Source organism: Lithobates pipiens, unplaced genomic scaffold, assembly GCF_037356315.1.
Source record: "Lithobates pipiens isolate NorthernLeopardFrog02 unplaced genomic scaffold, aLitPip1_a1.2 Scaffold_16, whole genome shotgun sequence".
Taxonomy (NCBI): domain Eukaryota; kingdom Metazoa; phylum Chordata; class Amphibia; order Anura; family Ranidae; genus Lithobates; species Lithobates pipiens.
The window spans coordinates 281,532,795-281,552,993 of NW_027507748.1; the positions used below are offsets into that span (position 1 = coordinate 281,532,795).

General features: G+C 44.2%; 1 protein-coding gene across 1 annotated transcript in view; it reads left to right on the forward strand.

The window, feature by feature from the left end:
* The window catches only part of HSD11B1 (hydroxysteroid 11-beta dehydrogenase 1), a 95,340-nt gene extending 82,001 nt beyond the window's left edge, over positions 1 to 13,339 (forward strand). Inside the window, exons 4-6 of the mRNA XM_077481511.1 lie at positions 1,925 to 2,110; positions 5,285 to 5,428; positions 12,848 to 13,339. Of these exons, the coding sequence (XP_077337637.1) occupies positions 1,925 to 2,110; positions 5,285 to 5,428; positions 12,848 to 13,071 (554 nt within the window). The 3' untranslated portion in view covers positions 13,072 to 13,339. The remainder of the gene's footprint in view (positions 1 to 1,924; positions 2,111 to 5,284; positions 5,429 to 12,847) is intronic.
* The last annotated feature ends 6,860 nt before the right edge of the window (positions 13,340 to 20,199 follow it).

Here is a 20,199-nt window from a genome sequence, read left to right on the forward strand (position 1 = left end):
GGAAAGGGGGTGGGGACGAGCGGGCGCCCCCCCCCCTCCTGAGCCGTACCAGGCCGCGTGCCCTCAACATGGGGGGGTGCCTTGGGGGAGGGGGGCGTGCGGATTCCGATAAGCCCCCCGCCCGCAGACCCCGACAACCAATGGCCAGGGTTGTCGGGAAGAGGCCCTTGTCCTCATCAACATGGGGACAAGGTGCTTTGGGGTGGGGGGGCCGCACGCCCCCCCTCCCCCAAGGCACCCCCCCATGTTGAGGGCACGTGGCCTGGTACGGCTTGTCCCCACCCCCTTTCCTGGCCAGCCGGGTAGCGTGCTCGGATAAGGGTCTGGTGTGGATCTGGGGGGACCCCCACGCCGTTTTTTCGGCGTAGGGGGTTCCCCTTGGAATCCATACCAGACCTAAGGGCCTGGTATGCTCTAGGAGGGGGAACCCACGCCAAATTTTTTTCAGAAATTTGCCGTGGAGTTCCCCCTTCAGAGCTAGTAATTCTGTCAAAGTCTCCTCCGTATAGACAGAGATCCGACTTGGAGGCGACCTCCATTGAAATCAATGGGTACAAGTCGCCTACAAGTCGGATTGAAGTAGTACAGGAACTTCTTTTGAAGTCGGAGGCGACTTCAGTAGCGTGCATTAAGACGGCTCTCATTCACTTTCATTGATTTTTAAATGTTGTCCGACCTGAGGCGACTAGGGGCGACCTCAAGTCGGATCGCAGTCGCCCCTGTGTGAACCGAGCCTTACTGTAACCTTGGATTATGGATACTTTTTTTTTTCTATGTATATTTTGCTATTTTGCAAAGTCAAAACTAACAAATATATTGAAATTAAATTATATATGTATGAACTATTAGGCCCATAACTAAAATGCTAAAATTGTTCTGTAGCGCAAACAGTTAGGGCCGGTTTACACTAGATGCGGTGCGAATTCGCTGCAAATTCGCACCACATCAAATCGCAACCTGTTCATGTGTATGAGTGTATGTTACGTTAATGACGCCCTGCAATCAGTTTGTAAAACGCAGCGTGATTTGCAGAATGAGAGGATCACATGGGTGTACTATTTTTTAATAATAATAATTTGATTTGTTGATATTGATTCTTTTTAGGGTTGCACTGATACCAATACAGGAAAGTGGTGCAATTCCTGTCCAAATCGCAAGCAGTTTCCCGCACCGCGCCTGTGTGAACTGAAATCACTATGACAAGCCTGGGTTCAAACAGGAGCGGTACAGGAAACCGCATGCAATTCGGACAGGAACTGCACTGAATTCCTGTTCAAATTGCATGTGATTCTTTGCAGTGTGATTTAGCCTGGATTCACACTATTGCGAGCACAGACATCGCATGTGATTCGCACCGCGTTGCTGTGCAGATCACATGCAATGTCTGTGCGATGCCAATTCAGTCATACAGTTTGTATGGTTGAACTCGCATTGCATTCACACAAAAATGCTGCCGGAACCTTTTTTTCCCACACTGGAATTGGATGAAATGGGTGTTCACACTCATGCAATCTGACTCCTGTCTGAATTCACAGTTCGCACTGTGATCTGGGAACCTATCTGGGGGTGTCATTAACTTTGTCTTGACACCGGCAGCAGTTTGCAGAGGGCAGTGTGAACTGCCTGCAAGGGATATGCGGGAATAGACACTGGAATTTCTCTGGTTCCTGCATTGCAATAGTGTGAACCAAGGCTTAAGCACATTCATTTTGTATGAGCTCAACATGCACCACTCAGCATTGGCGAATACTTGACCGAAAAGTATCGGTACTCGTACTAGCCGGTAAAATATCAGTATCGGTGCAACCCTAATTTTTTTCCTACTGATCCATGTTGACTTTGACTGTTGACAGATCCACTTTATTAACAGTATCAAAAGTTGTATTTTAAGTAGCATTGCACTGACTTTTTTCTTTATGAATAGGTGGCCTGGACATGCTCATTTTGAACCACATTGGTTACACATACTTTGGTTTCTTCGATGGAGATGTGGACCATATAAGGAAACTACTGGAAATTAACTTTCTAAGTTATGCGACTATGACGGTGGAGGCTCTTCCTATGCTTAAAGCAAGTGGTGGCAATATTGTGGTGGTCTCCTCTTTTGCTGGTACTTGCAAGTTTATAAAATATGAGTTCAGTGCTTAATGAACATAAACATGTTTGATCTGTTTTAGAAAATTGTAATAGCCAGGATGAGACTATAGCCCCGTACACACGAGCGGACTTTTCAACATCCAAAGTCCGACGGACTGATTCCGTCAGACTATTCGATCGTGTGTGGGCTGCAACGGACTTTTGACTCGCCAAAGTCCGAAGGACTTTAGAATATGGAACATGCTTCAAATTTTTCCGAAGGAACTCCGCCGGACCCGGTCCCTTCGAAAAATTTGCTCGTGTGTATGCTATTCCGACGGACTAAAACCGACGCTAGGGCAGCTATTGGCTACTGGCTATGAACTTCCTTATTCGAATCCAGTCGTACGTCATCACGTTCGAATCCGTCGGAGTTTAGTGTGATTGTGTGTGGCCAAGTCCGCTCAGCCGAAAAGTCCGTCAGAACTCCGTCGGAACTCCGGCAGAACTCCGACGGAACTCCTTCGGAAGTCTGTCGGACATAAGTCCTCTCGTGTGTACGGGGCTTATGGGTTCCAGAATATACATGCAGATTTCTAGAGTTTGGGAAGGGGAAAAAAGAGGACAAACAATATGAGATCAAGTGTTGTAGACAAATGTTAAAGATTAAAACGGAGTTCGACCCAAAAGTTGAACACCCACTTTAAGGCCTCCTCCCCAGCTCCTGTTTGTAAAACTGAGCTTTTGTGGAGGGGGGGGCAGGTACCTGAATTTGACAGGTACCTGCTCCCACTTCGGTTCCAGTTGTCTAGGTGATCAAAAGCAGAAGCTCTCCCTCACAAAGTCTTCTGGGACATAGGTCCTAGAAGATTGTGGGGCCAATCACAGAGCGCAGAGTCGCTCACGCATTCAGTGTGGGCACTCGGCTGTGAAGCTGAAAGCTGTCACAGCCGGTTGCCCATAGGAGAGATACCAGCACCGCCGAGGGAGGACATGGGGAGAACACGGCTACGGTGAGTGCACAGCTGGATCATGGGACAGGAGGGTGTCTGTTAAAAGCCAGAATCTACCGTTTTTGTAGCTGCTGACTTTTAATAAACAAATGACTGGAACTCTGCTTTAAGGGTCATTAGAGTGAAAAAATGACAATAAAAATATGGAAGCTGGCAATAATCTTTTGTTTTTAAAGTGTGATTGTTCCAGAGCTGTTCTGCTAGTTCTGACCTGTAATAAGCATGCAGTCTGAAGTTAGAACTCGAATGCACACTTGTTTCTGGTAAATTCTTATTTTTGTCTAAAATGTACTTTGTCATACTTCATCATACCCTGGTGCACCAGTATGTATTATCACAAATAAACTACACCTCTACTTAGGGAAGTTAGAACGAGGAAAAAATAAATGGACTCAAGGCTAGGGCTGCCACCTGTCCAGAATTCACCCAGACAGTCTGGGTTTTGAATCATGTGTCCGGGTTTTAGTCCACCTGAAACCCGAACACATTATTCAGACCAGGCTGTGGCTCTCCAAGTAACCAAGATAATCATATACAAATCTGTTGCCACTGCGGACAGCTGTATGAGGGCAGGTTTTGGCATCGCTGAAGGGTGGGGAGATGATGTGAGCAAGAGCAATTTGGTCACATCCACTGGCGCGCTCTACATTACTACTCTCCTTGGGGCACCCAAATGTGTCCCAGGTATTTTATAATGCTATAGTGTTTACTGCAAAAAAAAAAGAAATTGCCCCGTGTCACAAAAGTGTTCGGGTTTGGTTTTAAGAAAAGGTGGCAACCCTATTCAAGGCACAAATAAACAAATTAAATAAACGAATAAGGCAAACTACTCCATTACTATGCAAAGTACATATAAACTGAACGATATTTTGTACCTGGTCCCTGGACAAGATGTTAGAATGCAGATAATGTCATAAAGTAGACCAGATACCTAAACTGCATGACTGTCACAGCTAAAAGAACAAGCAACTTAAAAAAAAGTGACATGTCTCAAGCAGTTTTAGTAACCCCCCTTCTCCCCTACTCCTATAAGACCCCTTTCACATTGGGGTGCTTTGCAGGTGATACATCACTAAAAATAGCACCTGCAAAGCACCCTGAAAGAGCTGCTCCTGAGTCTCCAAGGAGCAGTGTGCTGGCAGGACGCTATAAAAAGTCCTGCTAGCAGCATCTTTGGAGCGCTGAAGGAGCGGTGTATACCTCTCCTTCAGCGCTCCTGCCCATTGAAATTAATGGGGCAGGGCGGCTATACCGCTGGCATAGCGCTCCTACAGCAGAGCTTTGCAGTGGTTTTAACCCTTTCTCAGCTGCTAGCGGAGGGGTAAAAGCACCCTGTTAGCGGCCGAATAGCGCCGCAAATTTGATGGTAAAGCGTCGCTAAAAATAGTGGCGTTTTACCGCCAGCACACCCACCACCCCAGTGTGAAAGGGGCCTAAAACTCCTGTAAAATATACTCACCATCAGCAGGGAACGGCCGAGATTTGAACCATCTATGGGCAGGCTGAATGTACCCATCGATCGACTTGGGTACAACCAGCATGTCGTATTTTAAGCATGCGATTATTGCTAGCTGCTATAGCCATAACAGGGAGAACACAATTGCTCCACGGGACAGATTCCTCCATCAACATTGACTGTGTTGATGGGGGAATTGTGCGTTTTTTTTTTCTGTAACCCGTAGCTGCAGGAAAGAATATTGTACCATCTATCCATCTTAGACTACAGCTTCCAGTCCTCTTTGCCTAAGCGTTGGTGATGTTACTGGAGTCATAGATGCTTTTAAATCTCGGCCAGTTCAGCAGGGACCGGGCAAGATTTGAACCATATACTGTATGGGCAAGCTAAAGTCGATCCATCACGCAACCAGCATGTTTAATATTCAGCATGCAATTATTTCCAGCGGATATACCCACTAGCAATAAACATTGCACTCTCCCAGCAGGGGACTGATTGTGTTGATGGGGGAATTAAGAGATTTTTTCTTGCAACCCGCAGTTGACGGAAAAAAATAAAATAAATCGCACCTTTACAGATCCTGGAAAAGCTGAGACAGGAAACCTGCACTAAATATTCAGTTCAGTTCTTGCCTCTCTATGAGTGAAGCCAGGATCCAATGCAATACCAAGGCTTTGCTACTGTTTGGAACACTAGTTAGATTTGCTACCAATAACCGCTTCATGTTTTATCCCTGCAGGTAAAGTTGGATTACCTCTCACTGTGCCTTATTCTAGCACCAAGTTTGCCCTTGATGGTTTCTTCAGCTCACTGAGAATGGAGTTCTATCACCAGAAAATTAACGTCTCCATTACATTGTGTGTTCTCAGCTATGTTGACACAGGTAAATCATAAGCAATGTACTAAAGATTTGGCCATGCTATTCATCTAGTTATGCCTTTATAATAATTTCCTGTTATTTGATTAATTTTTCTTAATGTTTTAAAACCATAATTACATTTTTCAAGAGGAGCCCTATTCAATAGTATTTGATAAATGTATTTACACATATATAAAAAAGCTCCCAATTTACCCCTTTACTGTATGCATGCAGGAGCATATCTACCGCAAGGCAAACAAGGCGTTTGTCTTGGGAGGCATTTTTCAGGGGGCGGCACTGCCCCCAGGTAGAAGGGACATTACAAGGACTACAGAGAAGCAGTGGTGTCACTACAGGGGTGTGGATTGCACCCAGGTGACGCCCCCTCCTTCTCACCCCTTCCATCTCTTTCAACCCACCTCTTTACCCCCTCCATCCCCCCCACCTCTTAACCCCTCCCTCACTCCCTTTCTTCTATTTCTCTCCTCTTACATCTCCCCCATCTCTCTCTCCTTCCTATTCCTGCCTCTGCTCCTAGCTGGGGTGGGCACTATGGTAGGTTAGTTAAAGGGGAAGACTGAGGCAGGCTAGTGAAAGGGGGGGGGGGCAGAGACCCTGCATAGCTGCTTGAAAAAGAAGGGGTGGGACAAAATTAGATGGGAGGGGTACCCAATTTTAGTATAGGGCAGCACAGAACCAAAATACACCACTGACTGTATGTATACATTAAACAATGCTTAAATGTATTTCTACAGCCCAACTTTGGTCATATTTGTTTCATTTTACATGGAGTGAAAGAACCTTTACCAGATTTTTAATCACAGTCTGTGTTCCTTGTCGAGAGATTCTCCCTCACGTCTATCCTGATGAAACCCAGTTAGTCAGGGTGTTTCAACAAGAAAGAAAATGAGAAAAAAATCTCCCCATCAGGGGCACCAGCAGCGATAAGCTACTAGGTGTGTAATAAATTCCAAAAGCAGAACATATGAGGTCCAGATTAAATTTCATTCAGGATATTGTATTATAATAAGCTGGGTTGTTGGCTGCATTGACAGGGCCATTGTGCAGCTGAGAAGTAGATGCAACAGTATTATAAGGATGATTGACAGGTAACAGTGATTGGGCAGTGTACTGGTGAGCAGTGTCTGAGTTATTGTGCAAAGTGGTCAGTGTAATGTATCCTTACATTTGCAGTCAGTAGTGATGTGTCTACTTACATTTGTGGTAAGTGGTGTAGTAGCACTTTATGTTGGTGGAGAACATAGGTGTGTGCGGCCCACTGCATTAGGGTATGCACCCCAAAGCTCAAACACACACGCTTCTCTTGTTTTTGCTTGCTTATGCCTTTCTCTGCAGCCTAGGACAGTGAATGAATGGGAAGTGCTCTGTGATGAGAGGTTTCCTGTTCATTCACAAACTGAAGCATAGGAAACACAGTTTCCTGTGCTTCAGTTATGAATGGACACAGTGAGCGAGTGTGTTCACTGTGTTCATTTAGAAAAGGAAAGGGCCAGTAAATTACATATTTACTAGCCCCTTTCCCCGCTTTCTATCCTGAAACATCTTCCACAGCAGCCGGGGGGGGGGGGGGGAGGGAAGCCAGCAGCACTGTGGGGTGGGGGGCCAAAAAGGGGCAGGGAACAAAGCCAGTAGGGGGAATCAGCACTACACATCATGATTAAGGTGTGGCCAGGCACACCTGACACACCCCCTGCGCACGCCTATGGTGGAGAAGCACCCCCTATATTAGTGGTTAATATAGCGTCCCCTTCCATTGATGGTCAGCTGTGATTTTCTTACATTTATAATCAGCAGGTAGTGCCATATTACACTGGTGGTCAGTGGAGCAATGTCATCTTGGTTGTCAATGCAGTAGTGGCTGATTGCATTGGTGGGCACAGATGTAACTAGAAAAATTTTCCCTTGCGTTTTTGTTCAGCTTGATAGTGTCCTCACACATTGGTGGTCAATGGTGAAATGCCCCATACACTGGTGGTCAATGTAAAGTCCCTTTTTTGGTAGACAGTGATAAAGACCCCTTTGTTGTTGTTGTATTGCTCCTTTCAATTGGTAGTCAGTAATGTAGTGTCCGCTTACATTAGTGTATATAGTAGCTAAATAGTAAAAACGGTGTCCCCACCGATGACACTTTCATCAGAAAAAAAACGCAATTTCTGTTTTAACTGTCCAGATTAAAAACAGGTTTTAGTTGCATACGCTTTCAAATACATGATACGTGTGGTCGCTGACTGTAGATCATCTGATTTTCCAACTACTGGACATATATGGCATTGCACGAACAGAAAGTAGGCTCACCTTCAGGCAGCCCCTTCCACTTTAAGGGCTAGTACACACGGGTCAAACGTCGAGCGGCATCGACTGGTTCAATAGAAACCAGCCATTCTGCCCGTTTTTACCATTCGGTTGGCTTCACTCGAAGGGGCATGACCGAAAAAAGGTATGCTGACCGACTCCCAATCAGCATCTCAGCCAATGGCTTCGAGCTCTGACTGTACTGTTCTGGCGAGGGGGGCGTCCCCCTGTCAGAACACAATAGCACAGTATGGAGATCAATCTACTAGCATCAGATTTTTATTAAAGAGGCTGTGACCTGAGCTGTCAGTTTTTTGTTCTGTGTTTTGTGGGAATTTCAGAGACCTGGTTCAACAGCTCTCATGATTGGCTGGGAACCATTCAAGGGTATACCCTTTGTCGCAGAGATAGAGAGGGTAAAAAAGGGGGATGGGTATGTCTATATATCAAGAATAATGTACAAGTGAATAGCGAGAGATGACATCACTAAGGGGGCTAGGAAGAGGTGGAATCCTTATGGGTAGAGCTCCAAAGGGATGAAGCTAAGGGGAAAATATTACTGGGAGTATGATATATAACAAGTTGGATTAGCAGCAAGGATGGGACGTGTTACCATAATGGGGAATTTTAATTATCCAGACATAGACTGGGCGGAGGGAACCACACATTGGTCTAAGGCTCGCCAGTTCCTAAATGTCTTGCAGGACAATTTTATGGGTCAGATGGTAGCCGCATCAACTAGAAATAAAGCGTTACTAGATCTACTGATTACCAACAATATAGACCTGATCACGGATTTGGAAATATGGGGCAATTTAGGAAACAGCGATCACAGGTCACTTGCCTTCAGTATAAATCACACAAATTTCAAGCCTTATAGGCTTACCTGTAGGTAAAAGTTAAAAATTTGACTATACAACCACTTTAAGCTAGCCGGCAAGAAAAAAAAATATTTTCAAATCTTCGGGTTAAAAACAGCAGTAGTAGCTAAATGGATTATTGGAGTCAGTGATTATTTGTCTGATGAGGAGAGGCTCCATGTCCCATTCCACTGGCTCTGGCTTTGCTGAGAAACGTCAGTGCTGGAACTGTCTAGTTGGGGATCACTCCCCCAGCAATATTGGCATGACAGCTGGGCAACCTTTCCTTTACCCATTGTCAATGAATCCAAGCAGAATGAATACTGGCTGCCACTGCAAATACAACATTTGAAGACAATTTTCACAGCCAACATGACAGGAAATAACAAAGAGCTTAAATGAACCTCTATGAACAAGTATTGTTGTATGAGAGCGGAAGCGGAATCTGCAAGCGGGATCTGCCAGCTCTGCTTTAGGTTTGAAGATCTGTCCAAGTTCTACAAAGGATATAGATTCTACTTTTTTTCCCCATGAGTAGATTTCTTCCTAGACTTCATAGGAATCTTGTAGTACATCAGAAATGGCCCACATGACCGCTGAGGAGCATAAGCTTAAAGCCACAACCACCTCAACCAGTAGCCTTGCCCAAAAAGATTGACACTAAGATTCCGCCAGCAAAATTCCGATGTGAGCTTTTGGTCGGAAATTCCAACCATGTGTATGCTCCATCTGACTTTTGCTAGCGGAATTTCCGCCAGCAAAAGATTGAGAGCAGGTTCTCTATTTTTCAGACGGAAAAAGTTCAGATCGGAAATTCTGATCATCTGTAGCAAAATTCCTAGGAATGCTCGGAAACAATTCGATGCATGCTCAGAAGCATTGAACTTAATTTTCTCGGCTCGTCGTAGTGTTGTACGTCACCGCGTTGTTGACGGTCACAAGTTCAGAGAAATTTTGTGTGACCGTGTGTATGCAAGCCAAGCTTGAGCGGAATTTCATCAGAAAAACTATCCAAGATTTTTCAGATGGAAATTCCGCTCGTGTGTACAGGGCATTATGTTAATTTGGAAAGGGAAGGGGCAACAGCTTTATTTAAAATTTCAACATAAGCAATTTCCAACATAAACACATGTCACAGTTATGCTGTGAGCACGCTTGAACATTAACTTGACCAGTCTAAAAGACCTCTCATCAACCTGGTTGAACTTCCGCTCAAGGGCATAGACCATTAAAGGAATATTTAATGCTGGTAAAACTGCAGAGAAAGCTGTGACAACCGAGCTCAAACAAATGGGGGTGCAGGCAACTCTACTAAATCTGCAATTCCTCAGGTGAGTGAAGGTTTTAGCCCATGTAGACCTTGATAGATTTCAGTTCCTGCCCCATCATCCCGTGGCTAAATAGCCAATTATCTTATAGCCACTTATCATCCTGTTGCATTCTTCAATAAAACAATGAATAGAGGTAGATTTTCAGTGAAGCATTTTCTTCCTAAATGTTCCCCTTTGCAAGGTGAAGCAGCAATTAGAGGATGTACTGGCATATACCATGTCTCAGGCAAAATGGCCATCAGAGTGAAAACTGCACATATGCTTTAGTGGTTTCTATCATTGTTTAAGATCCTAATCCTGAAATGTAAAATGGGTTACCCAGAGTTTAGAAGTATGTTGCAACTTAGAAGTTATATATATAGTGTGTGTGTGTGTGTGTGTGTGTGTGTGTGTATATATATATATATATATATATATATATATATATATATATATATACACGCACACACACACACACACAATCTCACAAATGTTAGTACACCCCTCACATTTTTTAAAACATTTTATTATATATTTTCATGTGACAACACTGAAGAAATGCTACAATGTAAAGTAGTGAGTGTACAGCTTGTATAACAGGGTAAATTTGCTGTCCCCTCAAAATAACTCAACACACAGCCATTAATGTCTAAACCGCTGGCAACAAAAGTGAGTAAACCCCGTAAGAGAAAATGTCAAAATTGGGCCCAAAGTGTCAATATTTTGCGTTGCCACCATTATTTTCCAGCACTACCTTAACCCTCTTGGGCATGGAGAGTTCACCAGAGCTTCACAGGTTGCCACTGGAGTCCTCTTTCACTCCTCCATGATGTCATCACGCAGCTGGTGAATGACAGAGACTTTGCGCTCCTACACCTTCCGTTTGAGGATGCCCCACAGATGCTCAATTGGATTTAGGTCTGGAGACATGCTTGGCCAGTCTATCACCTTTACCCTCATCTTCTTTAGCAAGGCAGTGATAGTCTCGGAGGTGTGCTTGGTGTCATTATCATGTTGGAATACTGTCCTGCAGCCCAGTGCCCGAAGGGAGGGGGATCATGCTTTGCTTCAGTATGTCACAGTACATGTTGGCATTCATGGTTGCCTCAATGAATGGTAGCTCCACAGTGCCGGCAGCACTCATGCAGCCTCAGACTATGACACTATCTGAACCAAATAAGTCTATCTTGGTCTCATCAGACCACAGGACGTGGTTCTAGTAATCCACGTCCTTAGTCTGTTTGTCTTCAGTAAACTGTTTTGTGGGCTTTCTTGTGCATCATCTTTAGAATAAGCTTTCTTCTGGGATGACAGCCATGCAGATCAATTTGATGCAGTGTGCGGCATATGGTCTGAGCACTGACAGGCTGATCCCCACCCCTTCAACTTCTGCAGGAATGCTGGCAGCACTCATATGTCTATTTCCCAAAGACAACCTCTGGATATGACATTGAGCATGTGCACTCAACTTCTTTGGTTGACCATGGCAAGGCCTGTTCTGAGTGGAATCTGTCCTGTTAAACCACTGTATGGTCTTGGTGACCGTGCTGCAGCTCAGTTTCAGGGTCTTGGCAATCTTCTTATAGCCTAGGCCAGGGGTGCCCAACCAGTGGCCCGGGGGCCTCATGTGGCCCGCGGAGCCCTCTGATGTGTCCCGCGACCTCCTTCTGTGGGATGGCAGATTGACAAGCCCAGATCATGGGTTGCAGACCTGCCATCCCAGAGCATCTGTGAAGCCGGCAAAACAAGCAGCTGTGGAGCAGAGCTGTATAAGCTGATGCTTCCTGTATAGCTCTGTCTCTTGCCACAGGCGGAGTGATACCAAATGCACTCTGCTGGGGACAGCAGGCGATACCTGAATGGAAGACTGTTAATAAAGGTCAGTTTATTACTAAAATTGCAGTGTATGTATGGGCAGATCTGTGCGTGGTTACTGGGCTGCTTTCAAACTGATCTGCAGATACAGTGCAACTTCAAGTTACCTCCACTGAGGCATAGACTTCTGTTATTACCTGCGGGTTTGGTGAGCTTTCAGAAAGTGCACCACACCTGCAGGATAAAATAGAAGTTTATGGCAAAGTATAGCTAACCCATAGGAAAGCCACAGGTGCACTGCACTGCATTAGTGTGAAAGGCCCTTTCACACAATCGGTCCAACTAAATCGAACCCTCCATTCACCTCTATGCATTGGCAACTGTAAACAGATTTGTTTCCTTTTACACCCGCCTACCTCCAATCTGATTCGCTAAAAAAAACAAAAAAAAATTAAAAAAATAAACAATCAATCCCCTTCCGTTAGGGTGGATCGGAGGACCCATAGAGTAGAGTGGGCTGTGTCCATGTCCACTCTGCAGGGACCTGTCATCCACCTGTTCTGCTCATTGTGGCCCGCAACTGGCTACCAAGTCGCTTAAGTGGCCCTCGCTCTTCAAAAGGTTGGGCACCCCTGGCCTAGGCCATCTTTATTTAGAGCAACAATTCTTGTTTTCAGATCCTCAGAGAGTTCTTTGCCATGAGGTGCCATATTGAACTTGAACAGTATGAGAGAGTGAGAGGGAGAGCACCAAATTTAACACACCTGCTTCCCATTTACACCTGAAACCTTGTAACACTAATGAGTCACTTGACACTGGGGAGGGAAAATGGCTAATTGAGCCCAATGTGGACATTTTCACTTAGAGGTGTACTCACTTTTGTTGCCAAAGGTTTAAACATTAATGGCTGTGTGTTGAGTTATTTTGAGGGAACAGCAAATTTATACTGTTATACAAGCTGTACGCTCACTACTTTACATTGTAGCAAAGTGTCATTTCTTCAGTGTTGTCACATGAAAAGATATAATAAAATATTTACAAAAATGTAAGGGGTGTACTCACTTTTGTAAAATACTGTGTGTGTGTGTGCGTGTGTGTGTGTGTGTATTTATTTATTTTAATCTTTTTCTAATTCATTATTGCAGATACTGCTTTAAATACTGTTTCCCAGGTGATTCAGCAGCCTGCTGCTCCAAAGGAGGAATGTGCTTATGAAATTATTAAAGGTGGAGCTCTGCGCCAAAGGGAAGTATATTACCAACATGCAGCCACCAAGATCCCAATGCTTTTAAGAGACTGGGCCCCTGAATTTTTAGAATATCTAGTACTTAAAAACTACAACGTGGATGCCCTCAGCAAGAAGGAATGAAAAGTGATATGTCAGCAAAGGAAGAAAAACACACTTTTGCAAAATATGAAGTATTTAAAAATGAAATCGAGTCTAAAGACTTTTTTTTGAAGAAGAGAAAAACTTGTCATCAGTGTCTTTTTATTATAATAACAGCTATTACAAATGCAGTAAAAAAAACGTGAATGATTGTCAACTACTGATAATATTAAAAAAAAAATTTTTAATTCTACAGACAGATGTTTGATAACCACCTAACCAATGTGCAGAATAAAAAAACTAAAAACGACCTTATTCTACTGTGTACATTCACAACAGATTTAAACACTTTTTTTTTCAAGATACATGAGGTTTTGCTGGGAAAAAAAAGGCGTATTTCACTAAACATTGTCATTTTCAGCAATAAGAAGCAGTGCTCGAAAAACGGGTAATATGTCTGAAAATATCAGCTGTTATGGCAAAGGCTGACATCTGACATTTTACATCCTACATTTTAAAATAAAAAATGAAAAATGACAGGCTATGTTTAGCGGCCTCATGCCCACTGGACGTTTATCAGCTGCTCCCAGGAGCATCTGGCTTTTTTTTTCTGCCTCTAAATGCCCCTGCATGTTCGCCTATGTATCCATGCACACATAGGCGTTTAGAGAAGTTCAGAAGCAGGGGCGTTTAAAGGCAGAAAAAAAAAAAAACACTGCCAGTGCGCCCGGGAGCAGCAAAATTTTAAATGTACATTGAAGAGCTGGCACCACTGGAATAGTTATTTGACAAGAACATTTGAAGTGGTGCCAGGCCAGCTCTTCAATGTACATTTATGGTCTGTTTTTGGACGTGGGAGGGACATCCTGAGCCAGATCACCTGGACGAGGTGTGCCACCACCCATCCCAGCATTGGGGTTTTCTGCCCAGAGCAGTGTGGTTTTGTGTAGTAGCAAAGTTTTGGTAGAAAAAATGTTTGAGTGTAGCAGTCTATCACTAGGAGCATTAAGTGCTTGAGCATCAACCACTTTTGCCACGTACACACGATCGGACTTTCTGGCAGACTTGGTCCGGTGGACCGGAATCCATCGGACAATTGGATCATGTGGGGGCTTCAGCTGGCTTTTTTTCCCCAAAAGTCAGACGGACCTAGAAATAAAACATGTTTTAAATCTATCTGACGGACTCAAGTCCGACGGACTAAAAATCGGGAAAACCTTTCGGCTGTGTGTTTAGTCCAGCTTACATCATCATGTTCAAAACAAACTGACTTTAGAACGGACTTAGTCCAGTCGTGTGTGGCCAAGTCCGCTCGTTCAGAAAGTCTGTCGGACCTCTGCCAAAAGTCCGTCGGGAAGACCGTCGGACCTAGTCCGTTGAAAAGTCCGGTCGTGTGTACGCGGCATTAGGCTCTGGAAGGTTTTACTCCCTTTATGACCAGGGTATTTTTTGCTATTTAGCACTGCTCTACATTCCTGCCAGATCAATCTGTTAGCTGCCATCTAAATAGGGGGGGGGGGGGGGAGGCATGGATTTTGCAAAGCATTCCCCATAAACGCTTACTACAAGCTGAGGTTTGCAGGCATGGACCATAAGGTCTGTTCTTGGATAGAAAACTGGTTACAGGGGCGTGTCCAAATGGTAGTGATAAATAACGTATACTCAGACTGGTCTGGAGTAGTAAGTGGGGTGCCCCAAGGCTCTGTCTTGGGGGACTAATTCTGTTTAAAGTATTCATAAATGATATAGAGGATGGGATAAATAGCTACATATCAGTTTTTTGCAAACAACACAAAAATAAGCAGGCAACAACTATACATCAGGCTATAGAAATTTTACAGGGAGACCTCAATAAAATAATAGGTTGGGCAACTACATGACAAATGAGGTTGAACTAATTGTCGACCGGTCGCAGTACATATACTGCGGTAGGTCAGCTCTATTTTGTGCGAAACAACATACCTGCATGTCCGTTCGTGCAATAGACAGCGGAAGCACATGTGGGCCGCCAGGGGCGCACGTGGGCTGATTGGCCAGAGGGGGAGCGATCGCTCCACAGAGAGGCAGAATGGGGATCTGCCTATGTAAACCAGGCAGATCCCTGTTCCGACATGGAAGAACACAGTAATCTGTGTTCTTGTTAAGCAGGAACACAGATCTCTGTGTTCATCCAGTGAGTCTATCCCCCACACAATTAGCAAGCACCCCCTGGGGACACACTTAACCCTTTGATTGCTCCTGGTGTTAACCCCTTCCCTGCCAGTGTCATTAGTACAGTAACAGTGTATATTTTTAGCTGGTTCCCAAAAAAAGTGCCAAAGGTGCCACTTAGGTGGGCGATTTGTTCGCCACAATGTCGCAGTTCCACTAAAAATCGCTAAATGCCGCCATTGCTAATAAAAAGATGTTTTAATATAAAAATGCCATAAAAATATCCCATAGTTTGTAGACGTGATAACTTTTGCGTAAACTAATCAATAAACGCTTATTGTGATTTTTTTTTTTACCAGAAATATGTAGCAGAATGCATATTGGTCTAATTGATGAAGAAATGCAATGTTTTACATTTTTTATTGCATATGTATTATAGCAGAAAGGAAAAAAATATTGTTTTTTTTTTTCAAAATTGTCAGTTTTTTTTTTATAGTGCAAAAAATTAAAAACATAGAGGTGATCAAATACCACCAAAATAAATCTTGATTTGTGGGGAAAAAGGACATACATTTTATTTGGGTACAGTGCCGCATGACCATGCAATTTTCATTTAAAGTAATGCAGTAGCGTATCCGAAAAAAATTGCCTGGTCATTACGGGGGTAAAACCTTTGGTGGCAGAAGTGGTTAATGGTACAGTAATGCACTTGGAAACTAAAATCATACATGCAAACTACTCACTAGGGGGAGAACTTATGGGGGAATCAAGGATGAAGAAAGATCTGGGGGTCCGAGTAAAAGACAGACTGAGCAATAACATGCAATGTCAAGCTGCTGCTTGCAAACCAGCAGAATATTAGCATGCATAAAAAGGGGATATACTCCAGTGATAAAACTATAATCCCGACACTTTACAAAATTTATAAAATACATTCGGTTATTAAACATATCCAATAAAATCTAATTTTATCATAAATGTAGGCCAAAATATATTCTGTTACATGTAATTTTTTGTCTTCATTTTTTTAGAAAATTAAGAAATTGAATACAAATTTTTTTACATGCTGTCACCAGTGCAGTACAGCGTCACCATATGACTGATGTGAAAGTAATCAGGGACACTGACTGGTGACAATATGTTAAAAAAAATGTAAATCATTTTTTACTAAGTTTTTTAACTTTTTTTTTTCATTTCTTTTACTAATTGTTTTTACATCCTGTCATCAGAGTAGTTCAGTGTCACCATAGTATCACTGTACTACTCTGAGGAAGTGATAAGAGATTATTTTTTTTATTTTTTTTTTACACTTTGCTGTTACAATGAAGATGAAGATCAAATTGTAACAGCAAAATTTTCAACTGTCATGAATTGGTTACGTTCATGACAGCTGTGATCACTAGTGATTGGGCTACAGCTAATCACATGGTACAGGGTGCCGTAATTGGCCCAGGTACCATGTGATAGCTGTGGGCTAATCACAGCATAGGAAACAGCTGTTATGAATGAACTGAACCTGTGACTAAAGGAAAGCTGAAACTGTATCCCCTAAAACAGTGTTTTTCAATTTTTTTTTGGTCAAGGCACCCTTTAAAATTCTGCACAATCTTGAATCAACCCAGCCCAAAATGTAAAAAATTAAACTAATAGTTATACATAATACAGCAACATCTACACACGTAGTACATCCAACCTTAGAGGTTATTTATTTTTCCAAAGTAAATACACCTTTACACATTAGTAGTGACTAGGGATGAGCTTCGTGTTCGAGTCGAACGTACGTTCGACTCGAACATTGGCTGTTCGTGTGTTCGGCGAATTCCGAACGTTTTGGCCGTTCGCGTCAAAATTCGAGTGACGCGCGCGCGGACCACAATGCACTGCGTTGGCGCAGTGCATTGCTGTCCGATGATTGGCCAAGCATGCACTGTGACCCCGCATGCTTGGCCAATCGCAGCGCCGGCAGCGAGGAGAGCCATGATTGGCCACAGGCATCCTGCCTGTGGCCAATCATAGCTCAGACTGTGTAGTGCACGCCCCACACTATATAAGGCCGCCTTTAAGGCGGCCTCCTGTAGTGTGTTACTTTGCATCTGAAGCAGTGGGTGTTCTGTGTACCTTCAACACAGTACACACCAAACGTTTTTGGCTGATTTCCTATCTTGCTGCTGTGTAGTGGTTGTTGTCTGTGCCCTGACTGCAGTATACACCACTATATTCACCTCACCTATATAGCTAGTGATCTAGCTTTAACCACTTAACAACTGCCCATTGCCGATTAACGGCTTCAGGGCGGTTGTTTAACTCAGAGAGGCCGTTAATTAACGGCCTCCCAGAATTCTGCTCTCGCGTGCCCCGAGGTGTGCGCACTCGAGAGCATCCGTGACCGCCGGGTCCATAGGACCCGGCGCATCACGGTAAACGGCCGCTCATAGCGGCCGTTTACCACGTGATTGCTCCGTCAAATGACGGAGTGATCACTTGGAAACAAACCGGCGTCATGTTATGACGCCTGTTCCTCCCTCCCCTTTCTGTACCGATCGGTACAGCGGAGGGGAAAGAGATCGGTGTCAGCAGCGATGTGGGCTGCATCTGCAGTGCCCACATCGCTGCTCACCGAATTTAACCCCTCAATTCCCTGCCAATACTCTGCAATACCAGTGCATACTCTGCAGTACCCTGCCATTACTCTGCAGTACCCCGCCATTACTCTGCAGTACCCCGCCATTACTCTGCAGTACCCCGCCATTACTCTGCAGTGCAGTACCCCGCCATTACTCTGCAGTGCAGTACCCTGCCATTACTCTGCAGTACCCCGCCATTACTCTGCAGTGCAGTACCCCGCCATTACTCTGCAGTGCAGTACCCCGCCATTACTCTGCAGTGCAGTACCCCGCCATTACTCTGCAGTGCAGTACCCTGCCATTACTCTGCAGTGCAGTACCCTGCCATTACTCTGCAGTGCAGTACCCCGCCATTACTCTGCAGTGCAGTACCCTGCCATTACTCTGCAGTACCCCGCCATTACTCTGCAGTACCCCGCCATTACTCTGCAGTGCAGTACCCCGCCATTACTCTGCAGTGCAGTACCCCGCCATTACTCTGCAGTGCAGTACCCTGCCATTACTCTGCAGTGCAGTACCCTGCCATTACTCTGCAGTGCAGTACCCTGCCATTACTCTGCAGTACCCTGCCATTACTCTTCAGTACCCCCCATTACTCTGCAGTAACCCCCATTACTCTGCAGTACCCCCAAATACTCTGCAGTACCCTGCCATTACTCTGCAGTACCCCGCCATTACTCTGCAGTACCCCCCATTACTCTGCAGTAACCCCCATTACTCTGCAGTACCCCCCAATACTCTGCAGTACCCGCCATTACTCTGCAGTACCCTGCTATTACTCTGTAGTACCCCGCCAATACCCCGCCAATACTCTGTAATACCCTGCCATAAATTGCCATACCCAGCCATACTCAGAGATACCCAGCCATACTCGGTGATACCCTGAAGTACCCAGCCATAGACGCCCCCCACCCCTCACCGCCCTCTGGTGCTTCTACCAACTCGCCAGTACGATCAAAGCCAGAATCTTTTTTTAAATTTTTTATTTCAGGCTTCCCAGCCTAGAGGTGAGATGTGGGGTCATATTGACCCCCCAGATTTCACTGTAAAGAGGACCTGTCATCCCATATTCCTATTACAAGGGATGTTTACATTTCTTGTAATAGGAATAAAAGTGATCAAAAATATATTTTTGGGAAAAAAAATGTCAAACTAAAATAAAGTAAAATGAACAATAAAAAAATAAAATAAAAATTAAAGCGCCCATGTCCCCATGTGCTCGCATGTGCCACACATGTGAGGTATCGCCGAGAATGTTAGAGCGAGAGCAATAATTCTAGTCCTAGACCTCCTCTGCAACTCAAAACATGTAACCAGTAAAAAAATATTTAAAGCGTCGCCTATGGGGATTTTTTAAGTAGCGACGTTTGGCGCCATTCCACGGGCATGTGCAATTTTGAAGAGTGACATGTTTGATATCTATTTACTCAGCATAACTTCATCTTTCACTTTATGCAAACATTGGGCTAACAAGTGGTTAATAATAGAGCTTGCAGTCAGTAGTGTTAGGAGATAGTGCGTGCTGTCTGCGTGCTCTGTACCCAGTACATACCGCTATAATATAGGGCAGGCCCCTACTTTCAAACATCCAACTTACAAACATCTCCTACTTGCAAACGCAAAGAGACAGCAGCAAGTGAGATGAAAAAAGATGGACGACAAAACAAAATTATACAGGGGTGATAACCCTTCCCTATGTTTTCCAAAAAGCTTAAAGATATTTTTTTTGACTGGAGCTACACTTTAAAAATGTACCGGTTGAAAATGACAAACAGATTCAACTTAACACAACAAACCTACACAGTCCCTGTCTTGTTTGCACCGCCTGTATACTGCTGTTCTGAGTATATAGGGCCTGGGGGCCACACGCATTTCCTTTTTTTAATATGGGTACGGGGTTCCCCTTAATATGTGTACAAGACCCAAATAGGCTGGTAATGGGCAGGGAGGGCTACCCATGCCATGTTTCTCAATGATTTTCAACCATATTGCAGGAACCAGATATAACATTAAAACCGCAAGCAGTTTTAAATGGTGTTATTTCCGTTTAATGTCATTTTGTGCAGGGACTGTTCTAAACACGGGAAACACGTGGCACTTCACAGGCATACTATAGACACCCCCCAGGCACCATATTTAAAGGAATATTTCACTTTTTTTTTTTCACTTTAATCGTCATTAAAATCACTGCTCCCGCCAAAACGGTAGTTTTTAAAACTTTTTTTTGCAGTGACCCATGTCCCCTGAGGCAGGAGGCAGGTCGCCAAACCCTTTTTAGCACACTATCTTGCATATTAGCCGTTAAAATTAGCACTTTCCAATTCGAACGTTCGAGTCCCATAGACTTCAATGGGGTTCTAACGTTCGTACCGAGCGCGGGGGTCGTTCGCAAGTT